The sequence below is a fragment of the Brachionichthys hirsutus genome, chromosome 4 (genome assembly GCF_040956055.1).
Source record: "Brachionichthys hirsutus isolate HB-005 chromosome 4, CSIRO-AGI_Bhir_v1, whole genome shotgun sequence".
NCBI classification, from domain to species: Eukaryota; Metazoa; Chordata; class Actinopteri; order Lophiiformes; family Brachionichthyidae; genus Brachionichthys; species Brachionichthys hirsutus.
The window spans coordinates 15,546,846-15,560,189 of record NC_090900.1 but is presented as its reverse complement, the minus strand read 5'-3'; the positions used below and the strand labels follow the sequence as shown (position 1 = coordinate 15,560,189).

The 13,344-nt window shown below is 52.1% G+C and overlaps 1 protein-coding gene across 1 annotated transcript; it reads left to right on the top strand.

Moving 5' to 3' along the window:
• The first annotated feature begins 761 nt into the window (after positions 1 to 761).
• Positions 762 to 12,336, top strand: LOC137893092 (zinc finger MIZ domain-containing protein 2-like). The gene is made up of 21 exons (XM_068738527.1): positions 762 to 869; positions 4,725 to 4,816; positions 5,304 to 5,418; positions 5,497 to 5,705; positions 5,820 to 5,982; positions 6,255 to 6,491; positions 6,686 to 6,845; positions 6,948 to 7,066; positions 7,151 to 7,234; positions 7,383 to 7,572; positions 7,943 to 8,084; positions 8,175 to 8,253; positions 8,521 to 8,652; positions 8,745 to 8,850; positions 8,928 to 9,085; positions 9,172 to 9,239; positions 9,763 to 9,831; positions 9,920 to 10,167; positions 10,248 to 10,420; positions 10,500 to 10,685; positions 10,974 to 12,336. Exons 2-21 carry the CDS (start codon positions 4,767 to 4,769, stop codon positions 11,079 to 11,081), a joined length of 2,796 nt encoding a protein of 931 aa, XP_068594628.1. The 5' UTR covers positions 762 to 869; positions 4,725 to 4,766; the 3' UTR covers positions 11,082 to 12,336.
• Positions 12,337 to 13,344: the final 1,008 nt, after the last annotated feature.

Genomic DNA, 13,344 nt, shown 5'->3' with positions numbered 1-13,344 from the left:
GCAGAGAAGCAGGAATGAAAGGCAAGTTTGACCAGGTGCACCATGGGAAATGTAGGACTCCAGTTGAACGTCTCAACTACAGATTGATAAACATGTAGGGAGTTAATGTCGGTGGTTAATAAATCATTAAGTATTATATAACCAAGTATGAGAACAGAGTTTGTGGTGCTAATAAATAATTATAACTTATTAAAAGCTTTATTTAAACGAACCAACGAACAGGGTCCGGTTCAGCCAGTCGGACCCTCTTCTTCATAAACCCTGTCCCATGGCAGGAATGGGGGTTTGTTTGTAACTGGTGTCCTCAGAAGTCTGACGGAGGCGGCCGAGCGGAAATGACTACAGTTACACCAGGGACCGTGGAGGATGCTCGCTCGCTCTCTCTCTCTCTCTCTCTCTCTCTCTCTCTCTCTCTCTCTCTCGCTCTCTCTCTCTCTCTCTCTCTCGCTCTCTCTCTCTCTCTCTCTCTCTCCCTCTCTCTCTCTCTCTCCCCTGCTGTCTTGTCTTCAAACCGCTGCCTTTCACGACCACGCTGAAGCGGCTCTCACGTCAGACTCTCCGTAGGTCGAAGCCACATTTTTTTGTATTTCCTCCCGTCCGGCTGGGGCGATGCTGCCGCCCCCTTGAAGCCGGATAATCAGACACAGAGCCGGCCAGCGGGGACAGTTAACGCCGGAGCGCTTGGGTGAATCGCGGTGCCTGTGCAGCGTTTTCCCGGCCGTTCTTCTGGATTCGGGGCCCGTGTTTGACCCGGTATTCCCGGACTCTCTGTGGCTTTGGGTGCGTTCGGTTCTAGATGCCCCGGAGGCCCGTTGAGCTCGGACCGCGGAGACCCGGAGCAGCGCTTGGACACCGGCTAAGTCGAGGAGGTAACGCTGCATTGAGAGACATATTTCTGCCCTTTCTGTCCAGCGGAGATAATCGGCGTGTGTGTCTGAGTTAACGCGGGCTGTCGGTCGTTAAAATACAAAGTGGGCTGTTTACTATGAATCCACATGTTAGCTAAAATAAGGTGAGTGTTTTGTGTTTGAGGAAGAAGCTATCTGGTAGCTAACGGTTAGCTTTGTAGCATTCCATTGTCAAAACCGATGGGTTAGCTAAACTAGCTTTGTATCTTCTGTAAATGTATAATAGAATTGTAATAAAACTTGTGCATTTGACAGATCAACGGAGGTTTCAAACCTTCTTTCGTGACATTATAAACGCTAAACGGTGTTGGAGAGGGGGAAAAAACCATAAAACGCCGCTCGAAAGTAACCGTCTCTTTAGCATGATAATGCTAGGATCAGCGCGAGTGTGGCGAATTCTACTATGACGATGCCGTGACCTGCCGTTCTCCGCCTCTGATTGGTTCATAGTTATTTATTTTTGCACATATTCCAACCAATCGTCATTCGACAAAGTCGAACATTAACTTCCGGTTAACACGGTTTAGCCAATCAGTGGCATTGAAGGGCGGGACATACCTTCACTATAGTACGCTTCTAAATTTAGCTTGTAAGCGCCGGGAGCTCTCTCTGTTAGCGTGTTAGCGTTAGCTTCTACCTGATTGCAACACTGCAAGGAATCTCAAAATGTCTCCGCTAACTGTCATTTTGTGCTTTCACTGCTCGTCTGAGACGTTACGACCGTTTAACGACGCAACACCGGCCGGTGCAGCTCGTTTATTTAACGACAATATCCGCAATTGATAATATTAGGCGCGTTCACGTCTGACGTGCACGCGGCTGGAGGAAGCAGCCCTTCAGAGTTCGAAACCAGTTTTTCGTTATTTTTCACGGCGGTTGATTGAGCTGTTATTCATTCATATTTGCGTGGAAGTCTTTGACAACGCCCACAAGCGTGAGACGATCAAAGGGGACGTTTTCGTGCGCTGCGAATTCAGTTAAAACACAAAGCGTTAAATCCCACATCATTAATGGTGGTTCCTCAGAACGGCACCACAAACATTCCGGGTCTGATGGAGCCTTTTCTGGGTCAGCGGCAGTAACTACACCTGAGCTGGTGATGGTGATGATGATGATGATGATGATGATGCTCAGGAGGTCACGTCTGCTAAGTGGATGCTAATCGCTTCGTTTCCAGCTGTGAGTGTGAAGATGAGACTAGCTGTTGATCTGGATCGAACTATTTCTATTTCCAACACGGACTGTCTCTTGTTATTTAGTGCTCATCTGACAAATCCCAACTGCTTTTAGGAATCTGCGCTATGTGAGCTCAGGGCAACCTGAAACGGGAGAACGCATGCCTCCAACCCGAGGCGGCCCAAGCGGCTAAATTTACCAGCTTTGTTATCTGCCATATATTTCATAAGCAGGCGGCTAAACGACGACACTCTCAGTCGCGGCGTGTTGCGTGAGAAAACGACTGACATTTTAATAAAATCCTGAAAAACTAGTGGCTGATGTTTCTGTAATGTAATTGTTGACACTGTCAGACTTCTTTACTGCAGCTTTCAAATTTCCAATCTTATTTTATCAGATAACTTGTGCAAAAGGTTACCCTGCAGACCTGTTTTATGCACCTGTTTAGTGCACAGCAGTATTTTGCTTTTACAAATAGAAGGAAACGGCAGTGCTGCATGTCGTGCACGCCTTCACTCGGGGTGAATACCATTATTAAAAGGTGCCGGTCACGCGCCTGCTCTACCTGTAGTCGCACGTGCTTCCAGCGGTACGTGTGAAGGAACTCCAGTGTTAAAGGCAAACAGAAATATGTTGTCAGACCGGTCGCCCCGAGGTTTTCGTCTCATTAGCCGGCTGCTATTATGAAGCTTTGCATGCAGGATCAGTGGGACGTCATAAAAGTCACCTTTGACGGGTGCAGCCCATCGGACTGACGGCGCTTTGTCCCGTTTCGTCCCTCGAGCCGGTGAGTTAGCAACGCTGTTAGAATGGAACCAGAATTTACTCTTCCATGAAACGACTGGCTAAATGTTTTACATAATATTAGTATTTTGTATTTTGTCAGCTTCTCTGGCTATTTGGGATCATTCGTTTGGATCTATTTCAAGTATTTATCGGTTGATCTCTTGGCGGTTCAGAATGTTTCTAGAGTTTAGACTGCGGCGTCTCTCTGACGCTGGCAGGTGCAGCTCAGGTGAGTCGTGTGACTCAGGTGTGATCAGCTGGGCGTGGCTGCTGGTTCGGGAGCGCCTTACTGGCTTGATTTAGTTGTTTTACCTGTTTGATTGTTCTGAGAGTTCTCCGCACGAATGAGATTTACCTTCTCCGGGTTTTTGGTTTTGCAGTTGTTCAATGCTTAACCGGGCTACCTAGCGTCCTACATGCATCCTACCGGGTTACCTAGCGTCCTACATGCATCCTACCGGGTTACCTAGCGTCCTACATGCATCCTACCGGGTTACCTAGCGTCCTACATGCATCCTACCGGGTTACCTAGCGTCCTACATGCATCCTACCGGGTTACCTAGCGTCCTACATGCATCCTACCAGGTTACCTAGCGTCCTACATGCATCCTACCGGGTTACCTAGCGTCCTACATGCATCCTACCAGGTTGCCTAGCGTCCTACATGCATCCTACCAGGTTACCTAGCGTCCTACGTGCATCCTGCCGGGTTAGCTAGCGTCCTACATGCATCCTACCGGGTTAGCTAGCGTCCTACATGCATCCTACCGGGTTAGCTAGCGTCCTACATGCATCCTACCGGGTTAGCTAGCGTCCTACATGCATCCTACCGGTTTGGCTAGCGTCCTACATGCATCCTACCGGGTTAGCTAGCGTCCTACGTGCATCCTGCCGGGTTAGCTAGCGTCCTACATGCATCCTACTGGGTTAGCTAGCGTCCTACATGCATTCTACCGGGTTAGCTAGCGTCCTACATGCATCCTGCCGGGTTAGCTAGCGTAATTCTGGGGTCAGGGATGTCATATGACACAACCCTGTTAATATCTTAGTAGGCGGGACTTCAGTATTCTGCTAGTCAGTCGGATCCTACTAAGAAGCTCCCTGGATGGTTCGTGTTACCTGTCTTAATGTCTCGGATCAAAGTCCACCAGCCAATGAAAAGTGAACTTTATCACCCAGTAAAAGTCACTCCATCTTTTCATCCTTAGTGACTTCATTCAGTTGATCAGATGTTTCTAATCAATTTTGTTAATTTGTGGTTAATGTCACTTCAGCCAAAGGTGATTTATTAGAGGACGGATGAGTTAAACATTAAACAATTTAGATCAGATGTTAAATTAATTTTTTAATCATGTATGTGAAAATATAATAATTCCAGGATTAATTAATCAATCACAAATGTCTGAATCCTCGTTAATCGGGTTTTATCAAACTGCTCGTGTTCATTTGTAGATTTCCTTCTGAGGAAATCCAGATGACGGTGAGAGTGATGCTGCGTTTACTGACTCGGTGCGATCCTGGAAAGTTCACTCGTGAGTCACTGCAGCGTGTCGCCTCGTCGTCCTGGCGACGGTGCACCCGACCACGTCGCTCGTCATTGGATCGTTTAGTCACGGATGAAAATAAACGCCACAATCTGTGCTCGAGTGTTTTGATTGTGGAAAACCATTTCCTGTTCATTCGTTGAGCCCGTCGGGACCGAGCACAGAACATTTTGGTTCCGTCGGATTTCTGGCCGTTTGTCTCGTCGGGTTGAACATCGGGTGCAGAGCTTCAGTTCGTTACCTGACGAGGCCGCTGGGTAATGTAGTTCTGCTTGTCTGCTGGTAATTATATCACTCTCTGTATCTCCAGGAGTTCATCTGATTGGATGCCGCAGAGCTGACTCCGCCCACCATGAACCCTTTAAACCAGATGAAGGCTGGACTGGCCAACAACCCGCACAGGTACGTCTTTTTGACTCAGTCAGAGGTGATGCACCTGTGGCCACGCCCACCTGTGACGAGACAGTACAGGAATGTGGAAACCACGGAAACCAGGTGTACAGTGGCTGTTGGGGGGGGGGGGTGATTAACCTTTCTGTGACACGCCCCCTTCCTACCGCAGACGGCGGACTCAGACAAACTTTGATTGGGGTTCGAATATTTCAACGAAATCTCATCCCAATCCCTCTTTATGCTTTTTAGACGAGGTCGCGTTATGATTGGACTACAAAGTCATGTGGGTGTGTTTTACGGAAAGGTCAATCGGGGCGTCGCTGTCCACAGATCTGAGATCAGATCCAAACGAGCTGTGTTTTAATCCCCCTCAGTTATTTCTCATTTCTCTGAAAGGTTGTTGGTTAAAGACGTAAATCCTTCAAATGCATTTAAACTCGTCCGGTCGAGTCGGGTGCAGCCGAAGACGAACTTTAACGTGATTCGCTGTGTGCAGTGAAGGCTCGTACCCCTACGACCCCTCCAGCTGGCAGCAGCCCACCAATCAGCCCACAGGATCGCTCTCCGTGGTAACGACCGTGTGGGGCGTGACCAATCCCTCGGCCAGCCAGGTACGACGCCACGTTTACGGAAGCCCCGTCGAGTGTATCTAGCAACTGAGGAAGAGGATGTGTGTCTCTGTCAACCAGGGTCTGGGTGGGGGCGTGATGGGGCCCGGGACTAACCCGGGAGCCGGGCCCATGATGCAGGGGCCCGGGGGGCCGAGCATGGCCGGCGGCCCCGGAGGCTACATGGGACAGCAGGGCTACGGAGAGCCGAGCAAAGGCTACATGAGCCAGGGCATGTACGGCCGGACCACGGGGGGCTACCCCGGAGGACCGGGGGGCTACGGGGGGAGGTGGGTGTGTCCTCGCCACTGACGGAGACGATGGAATTGTTTCGCTTTTCAACGCCTTGTTTTATTCCTGGAAGCCTTTGTCTCAGTTTGACCTTTGACCCCGTCCGTCCTCAGTTACCCGTCGAACGCCGGGGGCTCCAGAGGGTCAGCTGAGTTCACTCAGGCAGCCGCTGCTGCTGCCGTCGCCGCCGCCGCCGCCGCCACGGCCACAGCCACCGCCACGGCGACCGTCGCCGCCATTCAGGAGAAGCAGAACCAGGAAATGAGCTACGGCCAGGTAGAGCAGTTGGTGCGCCCTCTACTGGAGACGAGAGGCATCCCTCGGGGTTATTGTAGTTCATTCAGGCTCATGATTTATTCCTGATGTTTGGAGACGTTAAAGTCTGTTTATGGTTGATGTCGGTCAGGATGAGTTAAGCTAGTTAAACTAGTTAAACTAGTTAAACCTGAAACCTTTGGTGTGACGGCACCAAAACAAAAGTCTCTTTGTGCCACTTCCTGGTCGTGTGTATAAATAAATATCAATAATTGATCTGCTCTGTTCTTCAGATGGGAGGTCCAGCCTATAACAACCAGTTCATGGCCCACTCGGGCCCCCGCGGCCCCCCTAGCATGGCTCCTGGAGGTCTTGGTCCAGGGCCTAACAGGGGACCGCCCTCAATGGGTCCAATGTACGTTTCTGGAGGTGGCCCCCAGAGGGTCCCTCAGCACCCAAACTACAGTTCTGGACCACAGCAGGGCCACCTGAGGCCCCCACAGAGCCTGAAACGGCCCTACAGCTCCGAAGTGAGTCCGTATGAAGCTCTTCACTAATGAATGGTCCGGTCTGGGTTGGTCCGGGTCTGGGTTGATCCGGTCTGGGTTTGGTCCGGGTCTGGGTTTGGTTCTGGATAATCTGTTCATGTTTAAAACCAGCATCATGAACCAAAGCTGTGACGTTTCATGTGTTCTTCCTCTTCCTCTCTCTTCGTCATCCTCAGTCGTTTCCCGGGATGTCTCAGCAGTACGGCGTCCCGGCCGGCTCCAATGTGAACGTCATGTCCGGGCCTGGCGGTGCCGCCGGTGCAATTCCGGGTTCAGGTGCAGGCGGCCATGCCGGACCCGGGCACTACTCCGGCCCCAGCATGCTGTACCATCCAGGTGAGGCTGGGGGGGGTCTTCTCTGAACGTCCACGCGGTTAGCCTAGCTTAGCACGAAGATCGTGTTCTCTGTGATGCATGATGTCTTTGCTGTGCCTGCAGCTCCTGGTGGTCCAGGCCCCACCCCTCAGCGCTCTGGCTCCTCCCCCGCCTATCAGAGCCATAAGATGCCCCTTCCACAGTACAGCCCCTCTGGACCGCCCAACTCGCAGTACTACAAGGTGAGGACAGTTAACGCGGGGGGGGGGGGGGGGGGGGGTAGAAGCAACACTGAGTGGATCATGGTTCTGTTTCTGTGTTTGCAGCAGGAACAGTTCAACGGTCAGGGAGGGGGTCTGACCACTGGGGGCGCTGCTGGGGTCTACAACTCCTTCAACCAGCCGTCGGGGGTACGTTTCTACCCCGATACGGTTCTTGTTCTTTGACGGACATCGCAGAACGTTTATTAGAACGTTCCCTGGAGGTCCAGTTACTCTGTAGTTGGAGAACCGTTCTGTACCGCTGTCACTCATCCCTCTCTCTCTCCCTCTCTCTCAGCCTGGGCGAGGGTTGCCGGGTTACCCCTCCTCCCCAGTTCCTGGGAACCCCACCCCTCCCATCACCCCAAGCAGCTCAATGGCTCCGCCCTACATGTCACCTGGCAACAGCGACGTCAAACCGCCGCCCTCGTCCTTCCTGCCTGACATTAAACCGAACATGGCCGGCCTCCCGCCCCCTCCCGCTACGGGTACACGCGCGCACACGCACACATGCACGCACGCACGCACACACGCACACACGCACGCACACACACACAGATAGACTTTGATAATCACCTTATCATTTAAATAAGAATGTGCGTATCTTCTAAATATCAATGATTTAATTAGTTTCATTCAAGTTTAAACTTTACGTGATCAGACTATTTAATTTTTTGATTAATTGCGTAAACGTATTAAAAATACATGAAAGTGTCTCAGAATATTTTTCAAAGGTTAATGCTTTAACATTTAATGTAAACGAATCCTCGAGGCAACGTAATTGAATTTGAAGTAAAACAGCAACGGCGTCCAGATTGTGATGTCACAGATGGGACTGTGTGCCCTCGGTGTCTCCAGGTAACCCTAGCGACGACCTGCGGCTGACCTTCCCGGTGCGTGACGGCGTTGTCCTGGAGCCCTTCAGACTAGAGCACAACCTGGCCGTCAGTAACCACGTCTTCCAGCTGAGAGACTCCGTCTACAAAACGCTCATTCTGAGGTGGGGGGGGGGCGCACGCACACACGCACACGCACACACACGCCCCGAGTGAGTGAGCAAAGGTGGCTAATGTTTGCGTGTGTGTGTCAGGCCGGATCTGGAGCTCCAGTTTAAATGTTACCACCACGAGGATCGGCAGATGAACACCAACTGGCCGGCCTCCGTCCAGGTCAGACCTTCGTCTTCCTCCTTTGATCTGGGCGGGAATCTTAAACGTAACGCTTAGCGTCATGCTAATATGCTAACGACAGAGGACCAGCGTTATTTGAGTGTTGGTGGGCGGAGCTTACATCAGACAATGGATCAGATTCTTTGGAAGGGTTGCTCTCCTGTCTGCTGCTGCCCCCTACTGGGCTCAGTAGTTACCCACTGGTCACAGAGGCTCTGTTCTGTTTATCTTATCCTCCCTCTTCCTCCTCCTCCTCTTCCTCCTCAGGTGAGCGTGAATGCGACTCCTCTCACCATCGAGCGAGGTGACAACAAGACTTCCCACAAGCCTTTGTACCTGAAGCAAGTCTGTCAGCAAGGCAGGAACACCATCCAGATCACCGTCACCGCCTGCTGCTGCGTACGAGCGCGCCCACGCACACGCACACACACACACACACGCACGCACACGGAGCCGGGCGGGGCGTAACCCGAGTGCGTTTCTCCTCACAGTCGCACCTGTTCGTCCTCCAGCTGGTTCACCGTCCGTCGGTCCGCTCCGTGCTGCAGGGTCTGATGAAGAAGAGGCTGCTGCCCGCAGAGCACTGCGTCACCAAGAGTAGGTCGTCCCCCGTTACCGACGGCGACGGGCTCGCCCGCGCTGCCTCTTGATCTGAGCTGATCTGTGTGTCTCAGTAAAGAGGAACTTCAGCAGCGGGTCGATTCCCGGGACGCCCGGGCTCAACGGCGAGGACGGCGTGGAGCAGACCGCCATCAGGGTCTCGTTAAAATGTCCCATCACTTTCCGCCGCATCCAACTCCCCGCCAGAGGTCACGACTGCAGACACATACAGGTCAGAACCGGTTCAGGCCGCCCTGCGACGCCGCGGCAACGCAAACTGAAAGCGATTGGCTCATCGGTTCTCTCGTCTGTGTGCAGTGCTTTGATCTGGAGTCGTACCTGCAGCTCAACTGTGAGAGAGGGACGTGGCGATGCCCCGTGTGCAAGTAGGTCCCCATCGCATATTATGGGATGTGCCCACTGACTGATAAGATTCCAGCTCGTTGGGACAAGAACCGGTTACTGTTGTCATGATGTCAGACTGTCGCCGAGGAAACGCGCTGATGGGCTAGAGTTAAAAGCTTCTGTTCTCGATGCGATGACATCATCAAACACGAACAGTTTATAGTCGCAGGAGTTTAGTCTCCGATCTGTTCACAGATCTGGGATCAGCGTTTCCTGAGTGTTGTTAAAATAAAACTAGGTCGGGAGGATTGTTTAAAACCAGCAGGGGGCAGCAGAGCGCCTCTGCAGCATCCAAAGAAGAAGTGAAGAGACAGACCTGTAATGAAAGTCCAATGATAATGTGGGCCGAGTCCTGGACCCGGGTCTCTGTCCAGACCGGCTCCAGGTTTCCGCGGTAACCCGAGACCGACCCCTCCGCCGCCGCGTTCGATGATGATGATGATGATGATGATGATTAGAGGTTGATCTGAGAACGGTTCTGATTGTATTTCATCGTGTGGCCAGTAAAACGGCTCTGCTGGAGGGACTGGAGGTGGACCAGTACATGCTGGGAATCCTCATCTACGTCCAGAAGTGAGTCGGCCGACCTCCGAAGTCCCGCCATTAGTCCGGGTCAAAGCATCAGTCACCGAGAGAAGCTCCTCCCCTTCCTCCCCCTCAGTTCGGAGTACGAGGAGATCACCATCGACCCCGTGTGCAGCTGGAAACCGGTTCCGGTGAAGCCGGACGTGCACGTGAAGGAGGAGTCCGACGGTCCGATGCTGAAGCGCTGCCGGACAATCAGCCCGAGTCACATGGTCCTCCCCAGCGTCATGGAGATGATCGTGTCGCTAGGCCCCGCCCCTTCCTCTGCAGCCGCCTCCTCGCCGATGCCCTACACCTCCCACACGCCCGACTACCCGGGTCCGGGTAAGAGGGACTCGTCTTTTCGCTCTGATCGGATCGGAGATCGATGAAGTTATTGATCGGGTTCTGTGGCTCCTCCTCAGCGCCGTCCTATCCCAGCCAGTCTGCTGGTTTCTCAGAATTCACCGGTCCTGGGACTCCGGGCGTCGGGGGGGACTTCTCTTCCCCCGGCCCCCCCCCCCTCTCCTACCAGTCGGAGCTCTCCAGTGCCCTCCTCGCCCCCGACAAGCCCCCCCCCCACCCGCTGGCTGGACAGGTAACGTGTCGTCGTGTCGGTTTCCTCCGTCGTGTTGCTTTTCCCCCAAAGTTCTCACCTCCTCCGCTCCCTCTCTCAGATGTCGGGCCGACTGGACTCCACTTCCCATGGTGCCCCTCTTTCCCAGCATCAGTCGCAGGGCCTCCACGCCGGTTCACCGATTGGGAATCAGATGATGCAGCGTAGCAACCAGAATCCTCGTCTCCAAGGCGACGGCTCCTTTGGGCTTGGGGCGTCGGCGGACGTTCCGGAGCCGACTTTGGATGTGAGTGAGAACCAATCAGAACGCGGTGATGTCATTAGAGGCGGGTTTTCACCACCGGCTCGCTGTAAATCTTCTGGTTGTGTGTTTCACCACTTCCTGTCCTGCCTCCCTGTTTCCACGGTTACTACCCCCCCGACCGTCGCGCCTTCGTAGCCTCTGTACGGAACAGCAGGGGCGTCGGTCCCTCCTTGAACCGGCCGTCGGGACAGTTCCGTCGTCGTCATGACAACGATGCGGCGGCGGTCCTTTTCCGGACTGTGACGGTTTCGCTCCGTTGTGTTTCCTCAGCTGCTTCCCGAGTTGACGAACCCGGACGAGCTGCTGTCCTACCTCGGACCTCCGGACCTGCCCAACAACAACAACGACGACCTGCTGTCCCTGTTTGAGAACAACTGAACTCCTCCGGACCTGGACCTGGACCTGGACCAGAACCAGAACCGATTTTACTGTAAAATACGAACGTCGTCTCCTCGTCCACGAACCCGTCGGGCGGGCGGCTTGGCCGGGACGGCGCTCGGCTTCTCAACGAGTCTTTTACGTGCGGCGATGAACTCCGTCGTAACTTTTAGTGTTTGTTTTTTTTATTCTCTAAACTGAAGCTCCGTCCTTCAGCCGGGGGGGGGGGGGTGAAAAGAGGAGCTTTAAAGGGGCAGCCCGCTCTAGATAAGCCGACGCTTGTTGCTTGCACTCAGCCGCTGTCTCCTGATCGTTCCACTATTCCCGTTTATCGTTCTAATCTCTGGGGATTCATGTTCTAGTCGATCAATAATTGCCCTTAAAAGCGACTTTGAAACAAACGCCACGGTCTGATGTCCAACAAGCGTCTCCAGACGGCCCCGGTCCCTCGTTTGGGTGTCCATTCTGCCTTTAATGTGGGGACCCTGGGGGGGGGGGGTCTTATTTTATAGCTCAATGTTTGAATGTGACCATGTTGTTTCAAGGATTTTATTAAAATGTGATTTGGTCCCAGACCAGAGTGTTCCCTGAAGCCATTAGAATCCAGACCAACCCAACTGGTTCTGAACCGGTCCGGGCCGCTCTGCGGGTCGAAGACGCGCGTGACCTCGTCCAAAATGACGCCGGATGGATGATCCAAAAAGAGGCCAGAGAACTTCTGGAGGCTGGAAAAAGACCGTTTTAATCTCACCTAAAATAAGACGTTGAGCGCTTCGGCCAATCCGCTGCGAGCACGCCGCTAACTGAAGTCAGTTTCCTGTTCGGCAAACGGATCGAACAACCGAACAGTCGGATGGGTTAACATGGACCGTTTGTTTGATGAACACTAGTTTGTGCTTTAAGACGGTTCTTTCAAAAACCAAAACCTTTTTTTAGCGCGGATGTGTCTCCATGGCAACATGCTGGGTTTACTTTTGGTGCCGTGGCTGAGTGTAAACAAGCGTTTAATAATTCAAGCATTTTATCCGACGTAGAAGCGCGTTGGACGGACGGTTTTTCAGCGCTTCGTCACAAACTGTGAAAGAAAAAGATAAATCGGTTGCTCAGAAAGCTGCGGCTGTCCCGTCCGACCGGCAGAGGGTCTGTCTTCATCCTCCTCCTCCTCTTCATCCTGTATGTTGTAAAGTGAATGGGAGAAGCTGATCACATGTAGTGACGCTAATAAACCGATAACCTTTGTAAATTAATAAACATGATGGAAAGACAACGTTTTCACTTAATTACTTTACATTTAAACTTATATTGAATCATTCTATGTGAATTATGCTGATCACACGATCTGAGCCCTGATGGGCTGAGGTGGTTTGTAGGCGTGGCTTACTCTTGACTAGGTAAAAAGGTGAGCAGACAGACAGATGCGGATCCTTTTTTAAGTTATCTTTGTTTATGCTTAAAATTGCTGGAAATGGAACGAAATAATCCAACAATAGGAAACCTCTGCGGGATTACACCGGTACCGGAAGTAGATTTCTTTAAACATATTTAATGAGCAAACCGTGTGTGTGCGCGTGCGCGTGCGGTAGTCCAGCCTAAAACGATTTTTTTTCATCAGCATGTGCTACGTAGGTTGAGACGAGCGCCATGCAGTCTGTAGTGGTCACCACTAGATGTCACTACATACACGGAACCCCGAGCCTTCAGGTGAGTGAGGCGTTTTCAGTCACAGCTGATGCTAATTGATGATTAAATATCCAATCAGATGCAGTTACAGACAGCTGATGCTGATTGGCTAATCTAATCTCACTGTCCTGCTCTGATTGGTCTATCCCTTCATAGCAGCCGAGAGCCTCAACAGGTACCGACGGCTCCGGGTCTCCAGCATCGGGTTTCAGTTCCCACCATGAATCAGGCACACTCACAAGCTATTGAAAAATGTTCAACTTTATTACATCTCTGTAGTTGTCATTAGTTTATCTACAGTTTAAAGTAAAGTAAAGTAAAGTAAAACAGCCGGGACGTCGTATCCAACTATTGAGTTTGTACCGATACTGCGTCCACGTCCACGCAACATTTCTCTTCAAAATTAAGAACGCTAATGCCGCTTAATGCTGAGACAGCGTGGTGTCGGCATCGCCAAGGCAACCAGCATCCCATCGGAGGGAAGCCAGTTCCGTTTCACACCCGACACAAAGTGAATTTTCCCAAACTGTTTCTCACACGGATGCCGTCGTTTTCACTCTGCGTTTGGTGGCACCCGCCCTTT